This window comes from Malaclemys terrapin, chromosome 25 (genome assembly GCF_027887155.1).
Source record: "Malaclemys terrapin pileata isolate rMalTer1 chromosome 25, rMalTer1.hap1, whole genome shotgun sequence".
Taxonomy (NCBI): domain Eukaryota; kingdom Metazoa; phylum Chordata; order Testudines; family Emydidae; genus Malaclemys; species Malaclemys terrapin.
Window position 1 is genome coordinate 3,277,694 of NC_071529.1, and position 18,844 is coordinate 3,296,537.

Genomic DNA, 18,844 nt, shown 5'->3' on the forward strand with positions numbered 1-18,844 from the left:
ATCGAGAAAGAGAGAGGACTTGTCACGGCAAACAATTTTTTAACGTACATATACAAGAACAGCCTTCAGGAGATATATCCGAATCTTTGCATTTGCATCAGAATTCTTCTGACCACACCAGTTACTGTCGCTGGTGCTGAAAGGCGCTTCAGCAGAATGAAACTGATCAAGAATATCCTGCGCTCAACCATGACAGATGACAGGCTTTCTGCGCTTGCAGTTATCTCAATCGAAAACAAGATTGCCAGATCTCTGGACTATGACGCATTGATTAACCAATTTGCGGAGAACAAGGCTCGAAAGAAGCGCTTTGCATAAATACAGAATACATGTACACTGTAGGCCTATGTATACATAAGATGAACCCTGTATATTGTATAAAATAAATACCGCATTCCAGTTTCTGCATTGTAAGGGGCCCCGCCCAGACATATGTTCGGAGGGGGCCACGTTCTTTGTTGCTACGGCCCTGGGATGTGGCGTAGGGCTGTGTCAGGCTGTGGGATGTGGCGTAGGGCTGTGTCAGGCCGTGGGGTGCGGCGTAGGGCTGTGTCAGGCCCTGGGATGCGGCGTAGGGCTGTGTCAGGCCGTGGGGTGCGGCGTAGGGCTGTGTCAGGCCGCGGGATGTGGCGTAGGGCCGTGTCAGGCCGTGGGATGTGGCGTAGGGCCGTGTCAGGCCGTGGGATGTGGCGTCAGGCCGTGGGATGTGGCGTAGGGCCGTGTCAGGCCGTGGGATGTGGCGTAGGGCCGTGTCAGGCCGTGGGATGTGGCGTAGGGCCGTGTCAGGCCGTGGGATGTGGCGTAGGGCCGTGTCAGGCCGTGGGATGTGGCGTAGGGCTGTGTCAGGCCGTGGGATGTGGCGTAGGGCTGTGTCAGGCCGTGGGATGTGGCGTAGGGCTGTGTCAGGCTGTGGGATGTGGCGTAGGGCTGTGTCAGGCCGTGGGATGTGGCGTAGGGCTGTGTCAGGCCGTGGGATGTGGCGTAGGGCTGTGTCAGGCCGTGGGATGTGGCGTAGGGCTGTGTCAGGCCGTGGGATGTGGCGTAGGGCCGTGTCAGGCCGTGGGATGTGGCGTAGGGCCGTGTCAGGCCGTGGGATGTTGGGTAGGGCCGTGTCAGGCCGTGGGATGTGGCGTAGGGCCGTGTCAGGCCGTGGGATGTGGCGTAGGGCTGTGTCAGGCTGTGGGATGTGGCGTAGGGCCGTGTCAGGCCGTGGGATGTGGCGTAGGGCTGTGTCAGGCCGTGGGATGTGGCGTAGGGCTGTGTCAGGCCGTGGGATGTGGCGTAGGGCTGTGTCAGGCCGTGGGATGTGGCGTAGGGCTGTGTCAGGCCGTGGGATGTTGGGTAGGGCTGTGTCAGGCCGTGGGATGTGGCGTAGGGCCGTGTCAGGCCGTGGGATGTGGCGTAGGGCCGTGTCAGGCCGTGGGATGTTGGGTAGGGCTGTGTCAGGCCGTGGGATGTGGCGTAGGGCCGTGTCAGGCCGTGGGATGTGGCGTAGGGCTGTGTCAGGCTGTGGGATGTGGCGTAGGGCCGTGTCAGGCCGTGGGATGTGGCGTAGGGCTGTGTCAGGCCGTGGGATGTGGCGTAGGGCTGTGTCAGGCCGTGGGATGTTGGGTAGGGCTGTGTCAGGCCGTGGGATGTGGCGTAGGGCCGTGTCAGGCCGTGGGATGTGGCGTAGGGCCGTGTCAGGCCGTGGGATGTTGGGTAGGGCTGTGTCAGGCCGTGGGATGTGGCGTAGGGCTGTGTCAGGCCGTGGGATGTGGCGTAGGGCTGTGTCAGGCCGTGGGATGTGGCGTAGGGCTGTGTCAGGCCGTGGGATGTGGCGTAGGGCCGTGTCAGGCCGTGGGATGTGGCGTAGGGCCGTGTCAGGCCGTGGGATGTTGGGTAGGGCTGTGTCAGGCCGTGGGATGTGGCGTAGGGCCGTGTCAGGCCGTGGGATGTGGCGTAGGGCCGTGTCAGGCTGTGGGATGTGGCGTAGGGCCGTGTCAGGCCGTGGGATGTGGCGTAGGGCTGTGTCAGGCCGTGGGATGTGGCGTAGGGCTGTGTCAGGCCGTGGGATGTGGCGTAGGGCTGTGTCAGGCCGTGGGATGTGGCGTAGGGCTGTGTCAGGCCGTGGGATGTTGGGTAGGGCTGTGTCAGGCCGTGGGATGTGGCGTAGGGCCGTGTCAGGCCGTGGGATGTGGCGTAGGGCCGTGTCAGGCCGTGGGATGTTGGGTAGGGCTGTGTCAGGCCGTGGGATGTGGCGTAGGGCCGTGTCAGGCCGTGGGATGTGGCGTAGGGCTGTGTCAGGCTGTGGGATGTGGCGTAGGGCCGTGTCAGGCCGTGGGATGTGGCGTAGGGCTGTGTCAGGCCGTGGGATGTGGCGTAGGGCTGTGTCAGGCCGTGGGATGTTGGGTAGGGCTGTGTCAGGCCGTGGGATGTGGCGTAGGGCTGTGTCAGGCCGTGGGATGTGGCGTAGGGCCGTGTCAGGCCGTGGGATGTTGGGTAGGGCTGTGTCAGGCCGTGGGATGTGGCGTAGGGCCGTGTCAGGCCGTGGGATGTGGCGTAGGGCTGTGTCAGGCTGTGGGATGTGGCGTAGGGCCGTGTCAGGCCGTGGTATGTGGCGTAGGGCCGTGTCAGGCCGTGGGATTTGGTGTAGGGCCGTGTCAGGCCGTGGGATGTGGTGTAGGGCTGTGTCAGGCTGTGGGATGTGGCGTAGGGCTGTGTCAGGCCGTGGGATGTGGTGTAGGGCTGTGTCAGGCCGTGGGATGTGGTGTAGGGCCGTGTCAGGCCGTGGGATGTGGCGTAGGGCTGTGTCAGGCCGTGGGATTTGGTGTAGGGCTGTGTCAGGCCGTGGGATGTGGTGTAGGGCTGTGTCAGGCCGTGGGATGTGGCGTAGGGCTGTGTCAGGCTGCAGAACATGGTTTTAATATGGGCACAGGGCAGCACTTGTGGTCTGAGCTAGGAATCTGTGTCCTCAGCTGTTTCCCTGCAATGAGCTGTGCTGGAGTACACGACTCCAGGAGCTCATTCACAGGCCATAGCATTGCTGACAGGTTAGGAATGAATCTGCCTAAACAGTGGATCATATTTTGGATTCTTGTCAGCTCCAGATGGATTCAGGAGGCTGCATTTCCTTTCGGCCTTTTACCGTCTTCACGCTGGGCTTAGGCTGGGCTCACTCAGAGAGCACCCCAAGCAGTTTGGCTGTTTCTGGCTCAGCAGGCAGTTTTCTGAAATTCATAACAGACCATGACTGTTCCGCTTCTGTACGCCCATCGTACTAGGCCGTCATCCACGTGACTCTCCCTCCCCGAGGGGCAGTAACTAGAGGAGCTCAGCCGCCCCACTGATGGCAAAGGAAGGTGGGGGAGGTTGGAGCCAAACAAGGCACCGTCTGGGGATAGAGAATCCGTTATGTGGAAACCCAGAGCTCTTGCTGACCCTGAGGAATGTATCGCATTTTTATCCAGCTCATAATGGAGGAACTTCAGGGCCCTTTCCAGGGAAGCCACTGAGGTCATTTTAGGAATTTCTCTTTCAAACCCCGATTCTCTGTGCCAGCCCCCCCCTTCCTGAGCCTAAAGTGTTCTGCAGCCTTTGGCTTGGGTTAGTTTGCAGGGCTGGGGCTTCTGCCGGTTGAGTTCACAATGTTCGCTAGAGGCCGCGTGATCTGGTGCATGGGGCAGCACTGCAGAGACCTGCGTTCTCAGCCTGGCTTTGCTGCTGGGTGACCTGGTGCAAGTTGCTTTGTCTCTGGCTCTCCTCCCACTCTTTGTCGGTTCAGAGAGTGAGCTCGCTGGGGCAGGGTCTGCGTCTCACCCCATGCAGCGCCTGGCACGATGGGGCCCTGGGCTTAGCTGCAGCTGTTCTAATACTAGTAACAGAGCAGATTGTGAGGCTCTTGCCCATATCGGCTTGTTCACAGTCCGATGTTCCTCTTGATTGTCCTCCTCCCGAATGTATTTTCTCCCCCTTGGTCCCCAAGCCATCCTCCAGCTAGCACAGAGCCCTGCAGTGTGTCTCCTCAGCCACATGGACTATCTCCATCCTGCGCTTCTTCCCACAGAACAGCAAGTCAAGTTCAAGTTCTCAGTCCCTATCTTCAAGGCGCTACAGGACCTGGGACGAGTGTATCAACAAGAGCTGACAGCCCTGAGATGAGGACAGCGCAGGACAGCTCTGCTCCTCTGGCCCCACAGAACTTTCTGTCCCAAGCGGGAAGTTTGAGCGCTCTCGGGGGGCAGCCCCGACTCTGAAATGAACCCCCAGAGGAGAGAATCCTCCCCACCTCCTGGTCTGAACACCAGCCACGCCTCTGTCCGGCCTTCATTGACACACATACAGCAGCGTGGACACATTGAAACAAAGGCCTACCAGAATGACCCACTCCACCACACCCTTGCTATCCCCATGGGAAGGGGATGAACTAAATGGGACAGAGGTTAGTCCTGTCACGTAGTGCACAACTGGAAGGGGCTCGGATACCACAGGGATGGGGTGGGATGAGAATATGCCTTGATGTGAGTAGACTCCCCTCTGGGTTAGCACCACCCTGAGACACTGTCCCCGTGACTAGCGCCCCAGGCCAAGAAAATGTGAGCAGCCCTGCTCCAGTGCGAGGAAGGATTGGTGGGAAGGGACTGGAAACGTGCCAGATCTTGTCCCCAGAGCAAGGAACAGAGCTGGGGTCCGGGGCAGGAGCAGTGGTTATAATAGGCCACCACCGACCCTGCCGCCAGACCTCTGGGCTGTGGTGGCCCCGCCTCTTCCCCTCCCTACTGGGAGTGGGCTTCTGCCAGAAGATTTTGCTTATTTATCATGCGCCATGCAGGTTCCTGGGCGGCTGAAGAGGCGGTATCTGCTGCTCAGCTTCCCGGGTCCCTTGGACTTCCCAGGGAGATTGCTGCTGAACCGGGAAGCTGAGTAGCAGATACCACCTCCTCTGCCATCCTGAAACCTGTGTGGCACATATAAAAACTCAGTGTTCTCCGCCCGCCACTGCCTGGCTGCTCCTCTCCAGCACTGCACCCCCCTCTCCGGTGCCCATAAAAACCACCCTGGAGGGACCAGGCACAGAGAAAATCCCTCCTCCAATCTACACATCCACTGAGGGGCTGGGACAGAGCCCTCTCTGAACAGACACACTGAGGGGGGGATGGCCAGGAACAGAGCCCCCTACACAAAACCCTGGGGGGCAGCTAGAGTGACAGGTTAGGAGCAGAGCACACCCCACAGACCAGAAGGGAACCAAAGCTCCCCCCAAACACCCAGCGGGGGGAGACACAGCCCTCTCCCCCACCCTCAGCTGGGGGGGAACAGCCCCCCACTCTCACACACACAAGTGGACAGAACCCTGCGTGGTACTATCCCTAGCCCCCCATAACGGCTCTGGACCCACCCGCCCCAGGGTCAACGCATGCCCCTGGGCCCCACTCTCCTCCCGTCTGCCCCCAGGCAGCAGCTCCCTTCTGGGAAGGGTTCATCCGAGGCAACGGTGAGTGTGGGCACTGTAGGGGCAGGGGGTGCGTGCCTGCAGGTGCCCAGCCAGAGCGCAGGTTTGGGTTGCCTCGGATGAGCAGCCAGGCACACGTGTGGGAGGGAATGGGGGCTCCGCTGCCCTGAGGGTCACTGGTCTGGCTGCCCATTGGGGATGAAAGTGAACGTAGTAGCACACACCAGGCAGGTTTGCAATGCACACACTGTAATTAATGTAACCAGCACAATATACTAGTACAGCTGTTCACATTTTATTCCTTGCTAGCAAACAAATGCTGGAACAATCAGCCGTGGGAGGAAAGGAGGGTCGCACGCAGTGAGTGGGGAGGGGGCCAAGCGGGGAAAGGGGTGGGGCCATGGGTGGAAGAGGTGGGACAGGAAGCTAGCCTCCCCAAGTGGAAGCTTCACCTGCCACCCATGGTCTGGAAGTTAAAGGTCACCTGTCTATGCACCCTACCCTCCCTGCAGTAGACAGACAGATGCTTTTACTGCCTCCTACCCCGTTTGCAATGTTTGTTTAAAAAGCAGAACATCAATTCTTGAGCCCAAATCCAAGAGAAAATGAATGCTTTCTTTCCCCTAAGAAGGAGTGTGGGCACCGGCAAGAGGCTTTTCCTCCAACAATATCCTTCTAAAGGGCTTTGCTGAACTTAGATGAAAACTTCCCCAGAGTGAGGAACTATTCAGGTTTTGAAGTATTGTGGGGTGTCTGTCTTTGGCTGCCTGTGTGTGCGCTGCACAACTGTCGGGAAGGATTTCAATGATGCCAAGGCCACATACCCCCAGGCACAAACGCTGATGACCCACAATTAACTCGTTAGCCTTGGCACAGCAGAGCAGAAGTTCTAAGAACATCTTAGCACCTAGGAGCCTGTGACAGATCTTCAATACAGCTGGCTAGAGAAACAGAAAGAGCCTGATCCCTGACTGCCCAGTCAACTGGCATGAAGTTGCGGCAAGGTTTCGATAAAAAAATACGACCACTTTAACCCAGACAGATCTCCAGCTCCATTCCCTGCCCATCTCTGGACCTTTGCAACCCCAGCTCTATCAGTAAAAGTGACCTGCAAAGGAGCTTTCTTTTTGTAAACTGGATTTGTGACCCATTTGTTTAAGTCTTTTTAAATATAAAAAGGGATTAAGGAGTTAAAAATCAGCACCATAAGATCCTTGGTTCTTTTACTTTAAAATATCTGGAATGTCAGTCTGATCTACCCTGGTTTTCTGCAGGCCTCGCTGGGGTCTCCAATGTATACTGCAGACTCTCTCATCTTCACTCAGGGGCCAGTGTTGGTGAAACTTTCACCGAGGCATTGGAGTCAAGTCCTTCCCTTCTCCACTAGAGACCTCGCCCCATCAGAGAGGCTTCAGGAAGCCTAGTGATGCTGGAACTCACTCACCTTTCCAGCTGGAAGACTCTGGAGACTCATTGCTTTGGTTTTCCCTCCTGATTGTTTCCAGACACTCAGCCTCTCGTTCCTGTAAATGCAGAATGATGGAGCACTCTGGGTGGGTCGCCTGCACCTTCAAGAGGAAACGGACAGACACCAGAACACAGGGTGTTAAAAGGCTTTCACTCTTAACACACCCATGCCTTCTGTTCAAGGACAAAATATTCCTGTGTGTCATATTTCCACTAGCCTCAACCCCAGGCAGTCCTCGCGGTGCGGCTACCCTTTATCCCTGGTTTTGTCATATTTCTTTTGCTTTATGGTTTTTGCTTGGTGAACAGTGTTAACAAACATGACTATCATCATTTACAATACATTTTGAGTGCCCTGTGTTTAAGAGGTCTCCTCTGAGAGCCACGGTGCCATACAGAGAATCTGAGCTTTCAAGATGGAGCCATTTGAGCCCTTTACCAGGGGAAACGGGGGTGGGGGAATGGACGGACAGCAGAGTATTTGAAACCGAGCAAGAGAACAAAATATATTAGAGACAGAAAAAACTATTAGGTCATGTCTCTCACATTCCTCTGTCAGCCAGGACAAGGTTGTTCTCTGCAATAGATTTCCTAGTTCTTGGTCCTGTCCATTTTAACAGGTTTGAAGAGGAGACACCTGGGTAGTTGTAGGAAGGCAAAACCTTTCTCTTATTCCAAGACAAACCAGTGGGAAGATGTCTCTGCAGTACAGGTACAGGGGGTTCATTAAAGTTTCAGGCTCTGTCATCTGGACAAGTGCTGAATGTACAGGATAGCGAGACATCTGGGAGAGAACTCTCAAACACATTTGGATATCAGGATCATTCCAGAAAAGTCCATTGCTGGCATATTTTTTTAAAGGACAGGAAGGTTATAAACCTTTAATGAGATTGGACAGTTACATAGCCTACCACATCCCTAAGCCTCCCAAAGCAATTCACAAACTCTGCTCGGTGCCAAAGGAGAGAACAGTAGGCAGGTTGCGAAGTCAAGCATGCAGAAGCTAGGAAATGCCCATTCAGCCCCCTTGGGCGCGTGCATCACAACAACATCTTTATTAACATTGCCCTGTTTTTTCCCCATCTATTTTTACAGCAGCAGAACTGAGGTGCAGAAAGAGTAAGGCCAGTGTTTGAAAAATGCCCAAGAATTCTGCATGCCCAACCCGAGACACCTCAAGTCTGGTGTTTCAGAGGCACTAAAGCATCCACAGCTCCACTGATGTTGGAGAGGCCAGAGTTCAGTTCTTCGGAAATCAGTCCTTAGGTGTCTCAAACTGGGTGCCCAGATTAGCCTTGCCATGCCTCAAATTGAGGGTCAATACAGTACAGAACGTGAGGCACTCAGATACTATGGTAACAATAAAAATAGAAGATAGATAGATAGATAGATAGATAGATGTGCATGCGGATAGATAGCTAGGTAGTGAATTAGCCCTTGCACTCAGCAGAAACTGAAAGGAAGAAGGTCTAAGGCCATATGGGCATCTGCTAATTGGTTCTACAGTGTCACCATTTGACCCTTTCCTGCTCTGTTCCAATGGCTAGTATGTTGGCCTAGCCATTAGCCACTCATGCAGAGGCACAGGCAGTAAGTAAGGTCAGTCATTTCACCTCCTCAAGTAGTATTAATTTCTTTTGGGTTTTACACAGGAACATGGGCATTGCCAGACTGGATCTGAGCCGAGGTCCACCCAGTCCAGTATGCTGTCTCTGACAGCGCAAACAGCAAATACTTCAGAGGAAGGCATTGGAGACCCCTCCCTAGCGTGTGTGGGCTAAACTGCCCCCAGGAAGGTCTCATCATAATCCCTAACAATTAGAAACTGTTTTAAAATGAAAAAGGACATTGTGCAAAAAGTGGAAACATGACCAAATTGATCAGAAGGGGTATAAAAGAACAGTACCAGTACGTAGGGACAAAATCAGACAGGCTAAGGCACAAAATGAGTTACACCCAGCCAGGGACATAAAAAGCAACAAGAAAGGGTTCTTTAAATACATTAGGAGTGTAAGCAGGGTCAGGATGAGCTCTACCCTGACATCTGGTGGTGAATTATGACTAGTGTGGAAAATATCTTCAGGGGCTGAACTTGTTTGCATAGGCACACCCACCCCGCCTAGCATGAGCCCACGGCAGCCCCAAATGGTCACTTTGGCTGCTGTGGGATCCCCAATTTCTCTGTTATTGGGGTAGAAGGAATAAAGTGTTGTTACCCTGATTATGTGAATCAAGGACAATGAAACTGTTTTATGACATGTGACAGAGTTCCTCCTCTATCTTGGTGGGTCCTGCGCTTATTGGAGGATTTTCTTGCCTCAGAGATTCACCATGTGGGTTGGGGAACAGCCAAGAGACCTTCCCCTCTGGAAGAATCCACAGTCCAGGTCAATTGGGAGGCTTGGGGGGAACCCGGGCCCACCCTCTACTCCAGGTTCCAGCCCAGGGCCCTGTGGACTGCAGCTATCTATAGTGCCTCCTGTAACAGCTGCATGACAGCTACAACTCCCTGGGCTCCTTCCCCATGGCCTCCTCCAAACACCTTCCTTAGTCTCACCACAGGACCTTCCTCCTGGTGTCTGATTACGCTTGTGCTCCTCAGTCCTCCAGCAGCACACCCTCTCACTCTCAGCTCCTTGCACCTCTTGCTCCCAGCTCCTCACACTCACACCACAAACTGAAGTGAGCTCCTTTTAAAACCCAGGTGCCCTGATTAGCCTGCCTTAATTGATTCTAGCAGCTTCTTCTTAATTGGCTTCAGGTGTCCTAATTAGCCTGCCTGCCTTAACTGGTTTTAGCAGGTTCCTGATTACTCTATTGCAGCCCCTGCTCTGGTCACTCAGGGAACAGAAAACTACTCATCCAGTGACCAGTATATTTGCCCTCTACCAGACTCCTGTACCCCACTGGTCGGGGTCTGTCACAGACAGAGGGTCTCACCATCACCTAAGTAGCACTCACTAGACGAGGGACATGGGTTCCAAAACCCAGTGACTTGAGAGAGGTTGGGGGCAGATATTTGTACTTGGTGATGTGGGCCCCTTCTGTGAGCCTGAAACATCAGTTGAACCTCCTCCTCTCTCCACTGTTGAATGTTAGAGCTAACTTTGATTCTATTAGGAGTCTAGTTACAGGCTGCTGAACTGAATTCACTTTGGGCCAATGGTGCACCAGCACCGGGGCTCCCCTACTACAAGCTGAAATCACAAAAGAGCTAAAGTTACTAAGAGCTGAGATCACTGAGTGCTGTGTTAACTAGTGGGGGAGCCTGAAGCTATATTGCTAAGTGGCTGGCAGAGCAGCTAGCAGACCGGAGCCTTGCAGGGACGGTTGGAGTGGCCCAAGGAACAGCGAGCAGAGAGGAGTGGAGCTGTTTGTGGGGACGGCTGGAGCGGCTCACGGGTCGGTGAGCAGAGCGGAGCAGCTGGTAGAGCAGAGCAGTTCGTGGGATGGCAGGAGCAGCTCACGGGACAGCTGGTGGAAGTGGACTGGCTCGTGGTGAAGGCTGCAGCGGAACCCCACAGAGAGGCGGCCAGTCGGCCTCGGATCACGTAAGGTGCCCCTTAACACCCTGCACACACCCCTTTGAACTCTGGGCCTGCACTGACCAGGGATAGAGACTTTGGGGGTTGTTGGACTTTTGGGACTTTGGATGATTCTTGGGTTGCTGGACCCAAGAGACTTTGGGGGTGTTGGACTTTTGGGACTTTGGGTGATTTTTGGGTTGCTGTTTCAAGAACCAAAGGGAAAGGACACGGCCCAATTTGCTGGGGCGGGCTCATGGTTTGGTCTATGAACTCCAGTTGTGGTGTTTTCCCAATTTAATGCTATGTCGTTTACCTGATGTTATTAAACATTTTCTGCTACACCGAGACTCTGTGCTTGCGAAAGGGGAAGTATTGCCTCTTTGAGGCACCCAGGGGTGTGTGGAAGATTTTCCCAGGTCACTAGGTGGGAGGCTTGAGCTGGTTTTGTGTTACGCTGTTGGGAGGGGACCCCTATGTACTGAACCCGGCCCTTGCTGCTATCAACTCGGCCTGGCAGAAGGGTTACAGGAGCAAGAGCAAGACAAAGGAAAATGTAGGTCCTCTACTTAGGAAAACTAATAATTGACATCAAGAAGGCTGAGGTGCTTAATGCCTATTTTGCTTCAGTCTTCACTAAAAGATTAATTGTGACCAGATACTCAACCCAATTAATATTGACAACCAAGGGGAAGGAATGCAAGCCAAAATAGGTAAAGAACAGGTTAAAGAATATTTGGATAAGTCAGATGTATTCAAGACAGCAGGACCTGATTAAATTAATCCTAGGTTACTTCAGGAACTAGCTGAAGCAAATCTCAGAGCCTTTAGCAATTATCTTTGAGAACTCCTGGAGGGTGGGAGAGGTCTCAGAAGACTGGAGAAGCGCAAACATGGTACCTATCTTTAAAAAAAGTGTGTGGGGGGGAACCAGGAGGAGCCAGAGAATTATAGACCAGTCAGCCTAACTTCAATACCTGGAAAGATACTGGAGCAAATTATTACACAATCAATTTGTAAGCACCTGGAGGATAATACGGTTATAAGGAACAGCCAGCATGGATTTGTCAAACCAACTTAATTTCCTTCTTTGATAGGATCACTGACCTAGTGTGTGAGGGGAAGCAGTAGCCGTGATATACCCTGATTTTAGTAAAAACAACGAGGAATCCTTGTGGCACCTTAGAGACTAACAAATGTATTTGGGCATAAGCTTTCGTGGGCTAGAACCCACTTCATCAGATGCATGGAGTGGAAAATACAGGAGCAGGTATAAATACACAGCACATGAAAAGATGGGAGTTGCCTTACCAAGCGGGAGGTCAGTCTAACGAGACAATTCAATTAACAGTAGTATACCAAGGGAGGAAAAATCACTTTTGTAGTGGTAATGAGAATGGCCCATTTCAAACAGTTGACAAGAAGGTGTGAGTAACAGTAGGGGGAAATTAGTATGGGGAAAATTAGGTTTTGTAATGATCCAACCACTCCCAGTCTTTATTCAGACCTAATTCGATGGTGTCCAGTTTGCAAATTAATTCCAGTTCTGCAGTTTCATGTTGGAGTCTGTTTTTGAAGTTTTTTTGTTGAAGAATTGCCACTTTTAGGTCCGTTATTGAGTGACCAGGGAAATTGAAGTGTTTTCCTACTGGTTTTTGAATGTTATAATTCCTGATGTCAGATTTGTGTCCATTTATTCTTTCGCGTAGAGCCTGTCAGGCTTGGCCAATGTTCATGGCAGAGGGACATTGCTGGCACATGATGGCATATATCAGATTGGTAGTTGTGCAGGTGAATGAGCCCCTGATGGCAGCTGATGTGGTTAGGTCCTATAATGGTGTCCCTTGAATAGATAGGTGGACAGGTTGGCACCGGGGTTTGTTGCAGGGTTTGGTTCCTGGGTTGGTGTTTTTTGTTGTGTGGTGTGTAGTTGCTGATGAGTATTTGTTTCAGGTTGGGGGGTGGTCTGTAAGCGAGGATTGGCCTGTCTCCCAAGGTCTGTGAGAGTGAGGGATCATCCTTCAGGATAGGTTGTAGTTCTTGACTGTAGTGCCGCTTTTGATACAGTTCCGCATGACGTTCTCATAAGTAAACTAGGGAGATGTGATCTAGATGAAATTACTCTAAGGTGGGTGCCCAACTGGTTGAAAGAACATACTCAAAGAGTAATTATCAATGGTTTGCTGTCAAATTGGGAGGGTGATGGGGTTTAACCCAGGGGTTAAACCAACATAGTTGCTCTAGGAAAACCTCTGCACCCCTGACACAGAACTTCCTGCAGACACACACTCAAAACCAGAGGCACCTGGCATGCTACTTTTCAAACAACAAAGACAATTCCCATGCAAAAACTTAGCTACAGTTTAAGCTGCTTTGTGCAGTTCTAGAGCAGACATACAGGACCACTGACCACAGCCATCAACTCCCTCAAATATTAATGACGAAGGATATCATAAGGTTCCATCACAGTTTTGACACAAGTCTTAGTCTCCAGTTCACACTCAGAGACACCTTCTCTCTGAGCAGCGTCCAAACGACCCTAATTCTGCCCCTGCTCTAGTATTTTATGGGCAGATCCAACGTCCACTTAAATCAATAGTAAACCTCTTTCTGCTGACTTTAATGGGAGTTGGACCAGGCATTTTTAGCATGGCAAATATGGATCGCTGACGATATGATTAGTTGTCTCACCATGGACTAAGATGCCATTCTGTGAGTTGCTGTCCAAATGCAAACCAAGAGACAGTCCCTCCGTACAGAGTTTACAGTCTGAGTCCCGGCTATTTGAGCTCTGGTCAAGTGAAAAATTCTCGAAGTTATATTTGTTCTGTGGCATCTAGTTGCCTCGTTCATTATGGCACATACAATTCCTGCTTTTACAAAAAAGCTATCGTTTTATGATCTGGTGTGAGAGGTCTGTTTAATTCAATGTTCATTATATTTGTCTAATTAGCAGTGCATGGAATTATTTTGCTCAGTGGGAAAATACTGCAGTTTGGACGTGTTTCTATGGTACAAAGCTGGGCACTCTCAGGAACATTAGTTCTCCCTTGGTGGCTTCCGGGAGCACGCAGTGTCCCTAGGATTCAAGGACGAGGAGTTCAAATCCACTATGCAGGTGCTGCATATTCTGGGTGCAGCTGTGCTCTCAACCCGCCTTTCTGTTTGCCCGTTGCAAACAGCGGGGAGTATCGTGTGCATGTGAGGGCAGATTCCGAGTCTCTCACTAGATCCCAGTAGTCTGGAAGGCACTGGTGAATTTGTGCATAGCTGTGTGAAAAACCAGCTTCTCACAACTCCGCATGACTGAGAGGCTGACGTAAAGTGCTTGTGCATAGTTCTGAGAGGAAGCTACGGTTTAGTCACAGTGAATAGCTATTGTTTGGTTGCAGCGTGTTTGCGTGCGTGTGTGAATGGGAGGAGGCGGGACTGGTTCATGGAACCTCAGCCCATGGTTTAATGTTTGGGGGCAGGGGAAATGGCTGAGTTCAGTGATCCTCTGAATCATGCTGAACCACCCGAACAGCACCTTACAATGTGCCCTTTAGGATTAGACTGCAGTGATGAGGTAGGTAACCCATCCTTGCTTATAAAGAATTAAGTTAAGCCCTGTGCAGGGCCGGCTCGAACTTTTTTGCTGCCCCAAACAGCAAAAAAAAGGGCCGCCCTGCCGAGCGACCCCCCCCTCCCGCGGAATGCCGCACCGCGCTGCCCCCTGCCACCCCAAGATTGGCCGCCCCTTACCAGGTGCCGCCCCAAGCATGTGTTTGGATGCCTGGTCCCTGGAGCCGGCCCTGGCCCTGTGGACTTCTGGGAGGTTTGCACAGGTGAAAGTGTTTGGTCCCAGACATCATGGTGATGGGTGTGTTCAAAATACATGGCTGGATCCTTCACCAGCTCAGCATTTTCCATCCCTATTCATGGGGATGGAGCTTGTCTCCAGAGCTTCGGAGCCTGCTCGGAGCCCTGTATCAGCATGTTGAGCAGACAGCCGACAGGCTCTCACGACGTGACCTACAGGGGTAGGGCTGAGCTGTCACTCTGATCTCATCTCAACCCAGCTGTGCAGAGACTCCAGGGAGGGGGCAAGTCAGGTGGGGGGGTCTTCCTTATTGTGGGCCTGATCCTGCACAGTGCTGAGCTACCCCAGTTTGCACCTAAACCAATGGGAGCTGAGGCTTCTCAGCTCCGCCAGGGGCTGCTGAGCATGCTGTGGGATTGGGCTCTAGAAGGACTCCCCACACTGCACAGCACCGTGGCATCTGCGGGACCCTGCATGCACACGTCCTGCTGGGATTGCTCCAAGCCTTGGAGGCAGCGAGCACGCAGTGGCCTTGCTTCGGAAGCTTGTTCTCTCTTTCTATTAGCAATTACTTTCAACTGTCATTTCCAGGAAGCAGCTGCTGCTGAGTTTGTCCTGGGGCAATTCAGCAAGTGCCCCTTTGGGGGGTCACTAACTGATTCCCTTCTCTATCTCTAATGCCGGGATTGTCAGGTGCAGGAACCAATCCGGAATTTGCAAATGCAATACAACTGCCCTCCCTCCAGGAATGTGTTAGTGCTCTCCTTGTTCTGCTGTGCAGCCCAGACATGCGGCTGTTGCAAGCACACATTTCTCAGGGCTGGCAGCAACTGCTGTTGTGATCGCTCCTGGGGTTCCCCATCCCGATAGCGATTGTTTGGCATAGGGGCTGAATTCTCTCTCGCCAAAGGACAGCAGGGAAATCTCCCAGCTCCCTAAGAAAGGTGATCCTAGCTCTCAGCATCAGCCATTCATAACTGTGAGTCACCTCTGCAGCTCTGTTACTAAAACATAAAGATCAGGGTGAGGATGGCAGCAGAGTTATCGGCTGGAGGTAGAGTTAAGGTTACTGTGAAAGTTCGGGTTCAGGTCATTTTAAAGTAACTCCAGCTGGGTTAGTGTTGGAGTCAGAGACCTTAGGTTTTGGGTTAGGGTTCAGGGGACCTGACAGCACCTCATGTTGGACTTCCCTAAACTCAGAGACTGCTTTCAGGTCTAGTGGCCTTGGTACCCAAGAGCTATCTTGGGCCTTTAGTCACAGCCCTGAACAAAGCACGATGGGTAAGACACCAGGCCTCAGAGACAGGCCTCCGCGACACGGCTCCCTCCCTGTGCCTTGCTCCTGTCGTGTGCTGGGGACATAGAGCGGCAGTGAAGCAGAACACCACAGCTGTGCTGACTGGCACAGCTGTGGGGGAGCCACGACTCCGCCCCCCTGCCACTCCCCACCTGCTCTAAGGGGGCACAATAGGCACACAGGGCTGCCGGGGAGTGGGCAGCTGTGGTGCTGACGCACGCAAGGGCCCCGGTTCACAGCACGTCTGGGGAGGAGGCGAAGGTGGCACCATTGTGCCGCCCCTTTGGGGACTGACGTGGGCCCCAGTGCCATAGAACATGTCAGGGCAGCTCTCGCTGATGTGCTGCTTCCCAGGGCCCTGATGGACGCCGAGGAGCAGAGACTTTCCGGATCGCAGTGTATCCCCCCACACCCTCTCCCTACCCCACTCCATCCACTCTGACAGCCCCCTACGCTGGGGTCTGGCAGCAGGTGGGGACAGAGGGGTGGGGGAGCCCCCTCACCCAGGAGCATTCCTCTCTGCACCACCAGAGCAGCTTGCAGGGGTTCTAGGCCAAGGGGGACTTGGCCCCGCGGGCAGGGGGACCGTGTGCAGAGTAAAGCAGGTCCTGGCTCCCGGGGAGTCTGCCCAAGGCCTGAGGAGCCCAAACCAAGCTGAGAACGGAGAGCTGGTCATGCCCTTTGCTGCAGAATCCCCCTCCCCTGCCCAGCCCTGGAATCATAGTGCCCCGTGCGCTGGGCCTGGGCGGATGCTGCTAGCAGGATGGGGGTTCATGGCACTTCCCCACCCTTTGCCCCTGTGGGGGGGCCAGGTGCTGCCTGGGGGCCTTCCCAAAAGGCGAAGTGGGGAGGGTTGGCAGGCAGAGCTGGGCTGATGTGGAGCCGTTCATCCAGTGCCCCTCTGGTGTGCAGGATGCCGGTGCGGGACCTTCCCCTCCCAGTTTGCTCCCCCCTCCAGGCAGGGCTGTGGAGGGCGGGGGGACAGGAGAGTCTGTCCTTTGCTCTGGTGATCTCAGGTACCTCTGCCTGGGAGCGAGGCCGGAACAGAGAGGACAGAAGAAGCTGGGATTTCGCTGCTAGCCTGGGGCTCAGAAGACCCGTGTTCAGTTCCGCGCTCTGCGACGGACTCCCTGCATGACCTTGGCAAGTCACTCTGGCCCAGAGCCAAAGGTAATTAGGTGCCTAATTAGATGGGAGTTCAGAGACTACCTACCTTGGTGTCTCTGGGCCTCAGCTCCCATCCCTGCAATGGGGAGAACAGCCCTGCTGGCCCCTGGGGGGGGGCAAGGCTAAATACATTATAGTCTGCGAGATGCCCAGGTACTTCTGGGATGGGGCTCAGACGAGAGGTCTCTAGTTATGATTCCCCAAGTCCCTGGGGAGGGTCAGGGGTAATTCAGGAAGAGCAGAGGGGCTGCCTCCAGAGAGGGCAGAAGCAGCTGCCAATACAGGCTCTCTGTAGGAGCCTGGCAGTGCCGGCTTTTGCCTGCCCCACTCCTTCCACCCTGCTCCCTTAGGCCCCAGGGCCAGCAGCTCCCGAGCTCACTGGGACATTGCTGGCAGCCCCGGCCTGAGACCTTAGTGGCAGGTTTGTTTCCATTCAGTGAGTTCTGCCTCACTTCACCATCATCACATTAGCCAGCGCACAAAAAGGCAGCCTCAGCTCAGAGCCCCCGGGGCGCACCTAGCCCTGGCAAGCCCGGCTCCCGGCTCCTCAGCTCTCTAGCGGGGCGGGGCGGGGGGGGGACGGTCTTTTGTTCCTTGAAAGAGAAAACTCTCTGTGCGCTGCAGGGCAAAACGGAAAGTGTCTCTTTGGCCTGTCCGTCTCCAACCCTGCTGCTGAGCTGGTATTTCAGAGACTTCCCAGCCAGCCCACTGCTCCAGAACGCCCGGGGAGGGGAGTCAGAGAGCAGGGCGGGCCCCACCTGGCAGAGGGCTCTCGGGGAGCTGCCCCAAGGGCATGCAGACCTCTCCCATCCCACTGGGGAGCCCCAGAGGTGAGCCCTGCTGTCCTTGCTCAGCCACTTTTAAGTGCTGCTCTGGGGAGAAAACAGCCTGAGGAACCCCTGGGGGAGGGGGATTGAAAGAGGCGCCGGGGCTCTGACCTGCCAGGCCCTGAGGTGCCGGGGATGAACTGCCAGGCCCAGAGGCGCCGGGGCTCTGAACTGCCAGGCCCAGAGGCGCCGGGCTCTGAACTGCCAAGCCCTGGCACAAATTAAGCCCTGGGGACTGGTAGGCAGAGAAATGGGAGCCAACCTGGCACTGGTTGCCCTGTGGCACCGTGCCATACAGTGATGAGAGTGGGTGGCTAATGCAGCTCCGTCTGCCAGCGTAGGTGCTGCCCTTCCACCCATCACAAGCCCTCCACTGCCCCAGGCAGGCGGGAGCCTCGGCCCAGAGCACTGGCCCGGGAGGAGATTGTGGAGCATCGGCACTGCACTTACCGGTGTGAGTGGGATCGCTGCCAGCAGGAGCAGCAGCCGCCAGACCCCAAAGGGCTGCAGTGTTCCCCGCATCTCTGGAGCAGGGAGCCACTTCTCCCCCTGCCTCTAGGGGTCAGCCCCGAGGACAGGGGATTAGTCCAGCTCCTCTTTCATGTCCCTGCCTCTGCAGGGGCAGTGCTGTCCCCTGCTCCTTCTCCAATGGGATCCACCAAGTGTGATCAGGGTGCCTGGCCTCAGTGATGACCCTGGCACGCAGCTCCCTCTGCAAGCCCAGCTCCCGCTACATGCCTAGCTCCCTGCACACTCAGCTCCCCCTGCACACCCAGCTCCTTGCACCCTCAGCTCCTTGCACGCCCAGCTCCCCCTGCACACCCAGCTCCCTGCACCCTCAGCTCCTTGCACGCCCAGCTCCCCCTGCGCCCTCCCTGTGCACCAGATCAGCCCAGTCCCTCAGGTCCTGCTGCGCCCTGGCACTTGCTCCCTTCTGCCCCCCTGGAGTCTTCTGCCAGTTCCTTCCTCTGTACTCTGCTCCAGCCGAGCCCCTGTGCCTCCGTCACACACCTAGCTCCGGCTGCTCACCCAGCTCCCACCTACCCCTTTGCTCCTTCCCTGGGCCCTGGCCCCAGCTCCCCTTCCCTGCCCAGCTCCAGCCAGTCTCTGTCTCTCCCAGAGACTGCATGTGACAGCTCCTGTATCTGGTAAAATGACAGGCTCCACCCTCCTCTCCCTCCTCCCCACGCAGGAGGCTGGATGGAAAGTGCAGGGATTGGGGGACTCCCAAGCTGAGTGCTATCCAGTGCAATCTAGGGCCTGCCCCCACTGCTGCCCCCCCCAAGGGGTGAGTCCTTCCCCGGCACTCTAAGCTTTCCCTGGTGATCT

At 54.6% G+C, this 18,844-nt stretch overlaps 1 protein-coding gene across 1 annotated transcript in view; it reads right to left on the reverse strand.

Annotated features, from left to right (window-relative positions):
• Positions 1 to 18,042, reverse strand: part of LOC128829306 (vasoactive intestinal polypeptide receptor 1-like) — a 70,760-nt gene extending 52,718 nt beyond the window's left edge. Inside the window, exons 1-2 of the mRNA XM_054014681.1 lie at positions 17,966 to 18,042; positions 6,876 to 6,954 (exon numbers count right to left, since the gene is read on the reverse strand). Of these exons, the coding sequence (XP_053870656.1) occupies positions 6,876 to 6,954; positions 17,966 to 18,037 (151 nt within the window). The 5' untranslated portion in view covers positions 18,038 to 18,042. The remainder of the gene's footprint in view (positions 1 to 6,875; positions 6,955 to 17,965) is intronic.
• Positions 18,043 to 18,844: the final 802 nt, after the last annotated feature.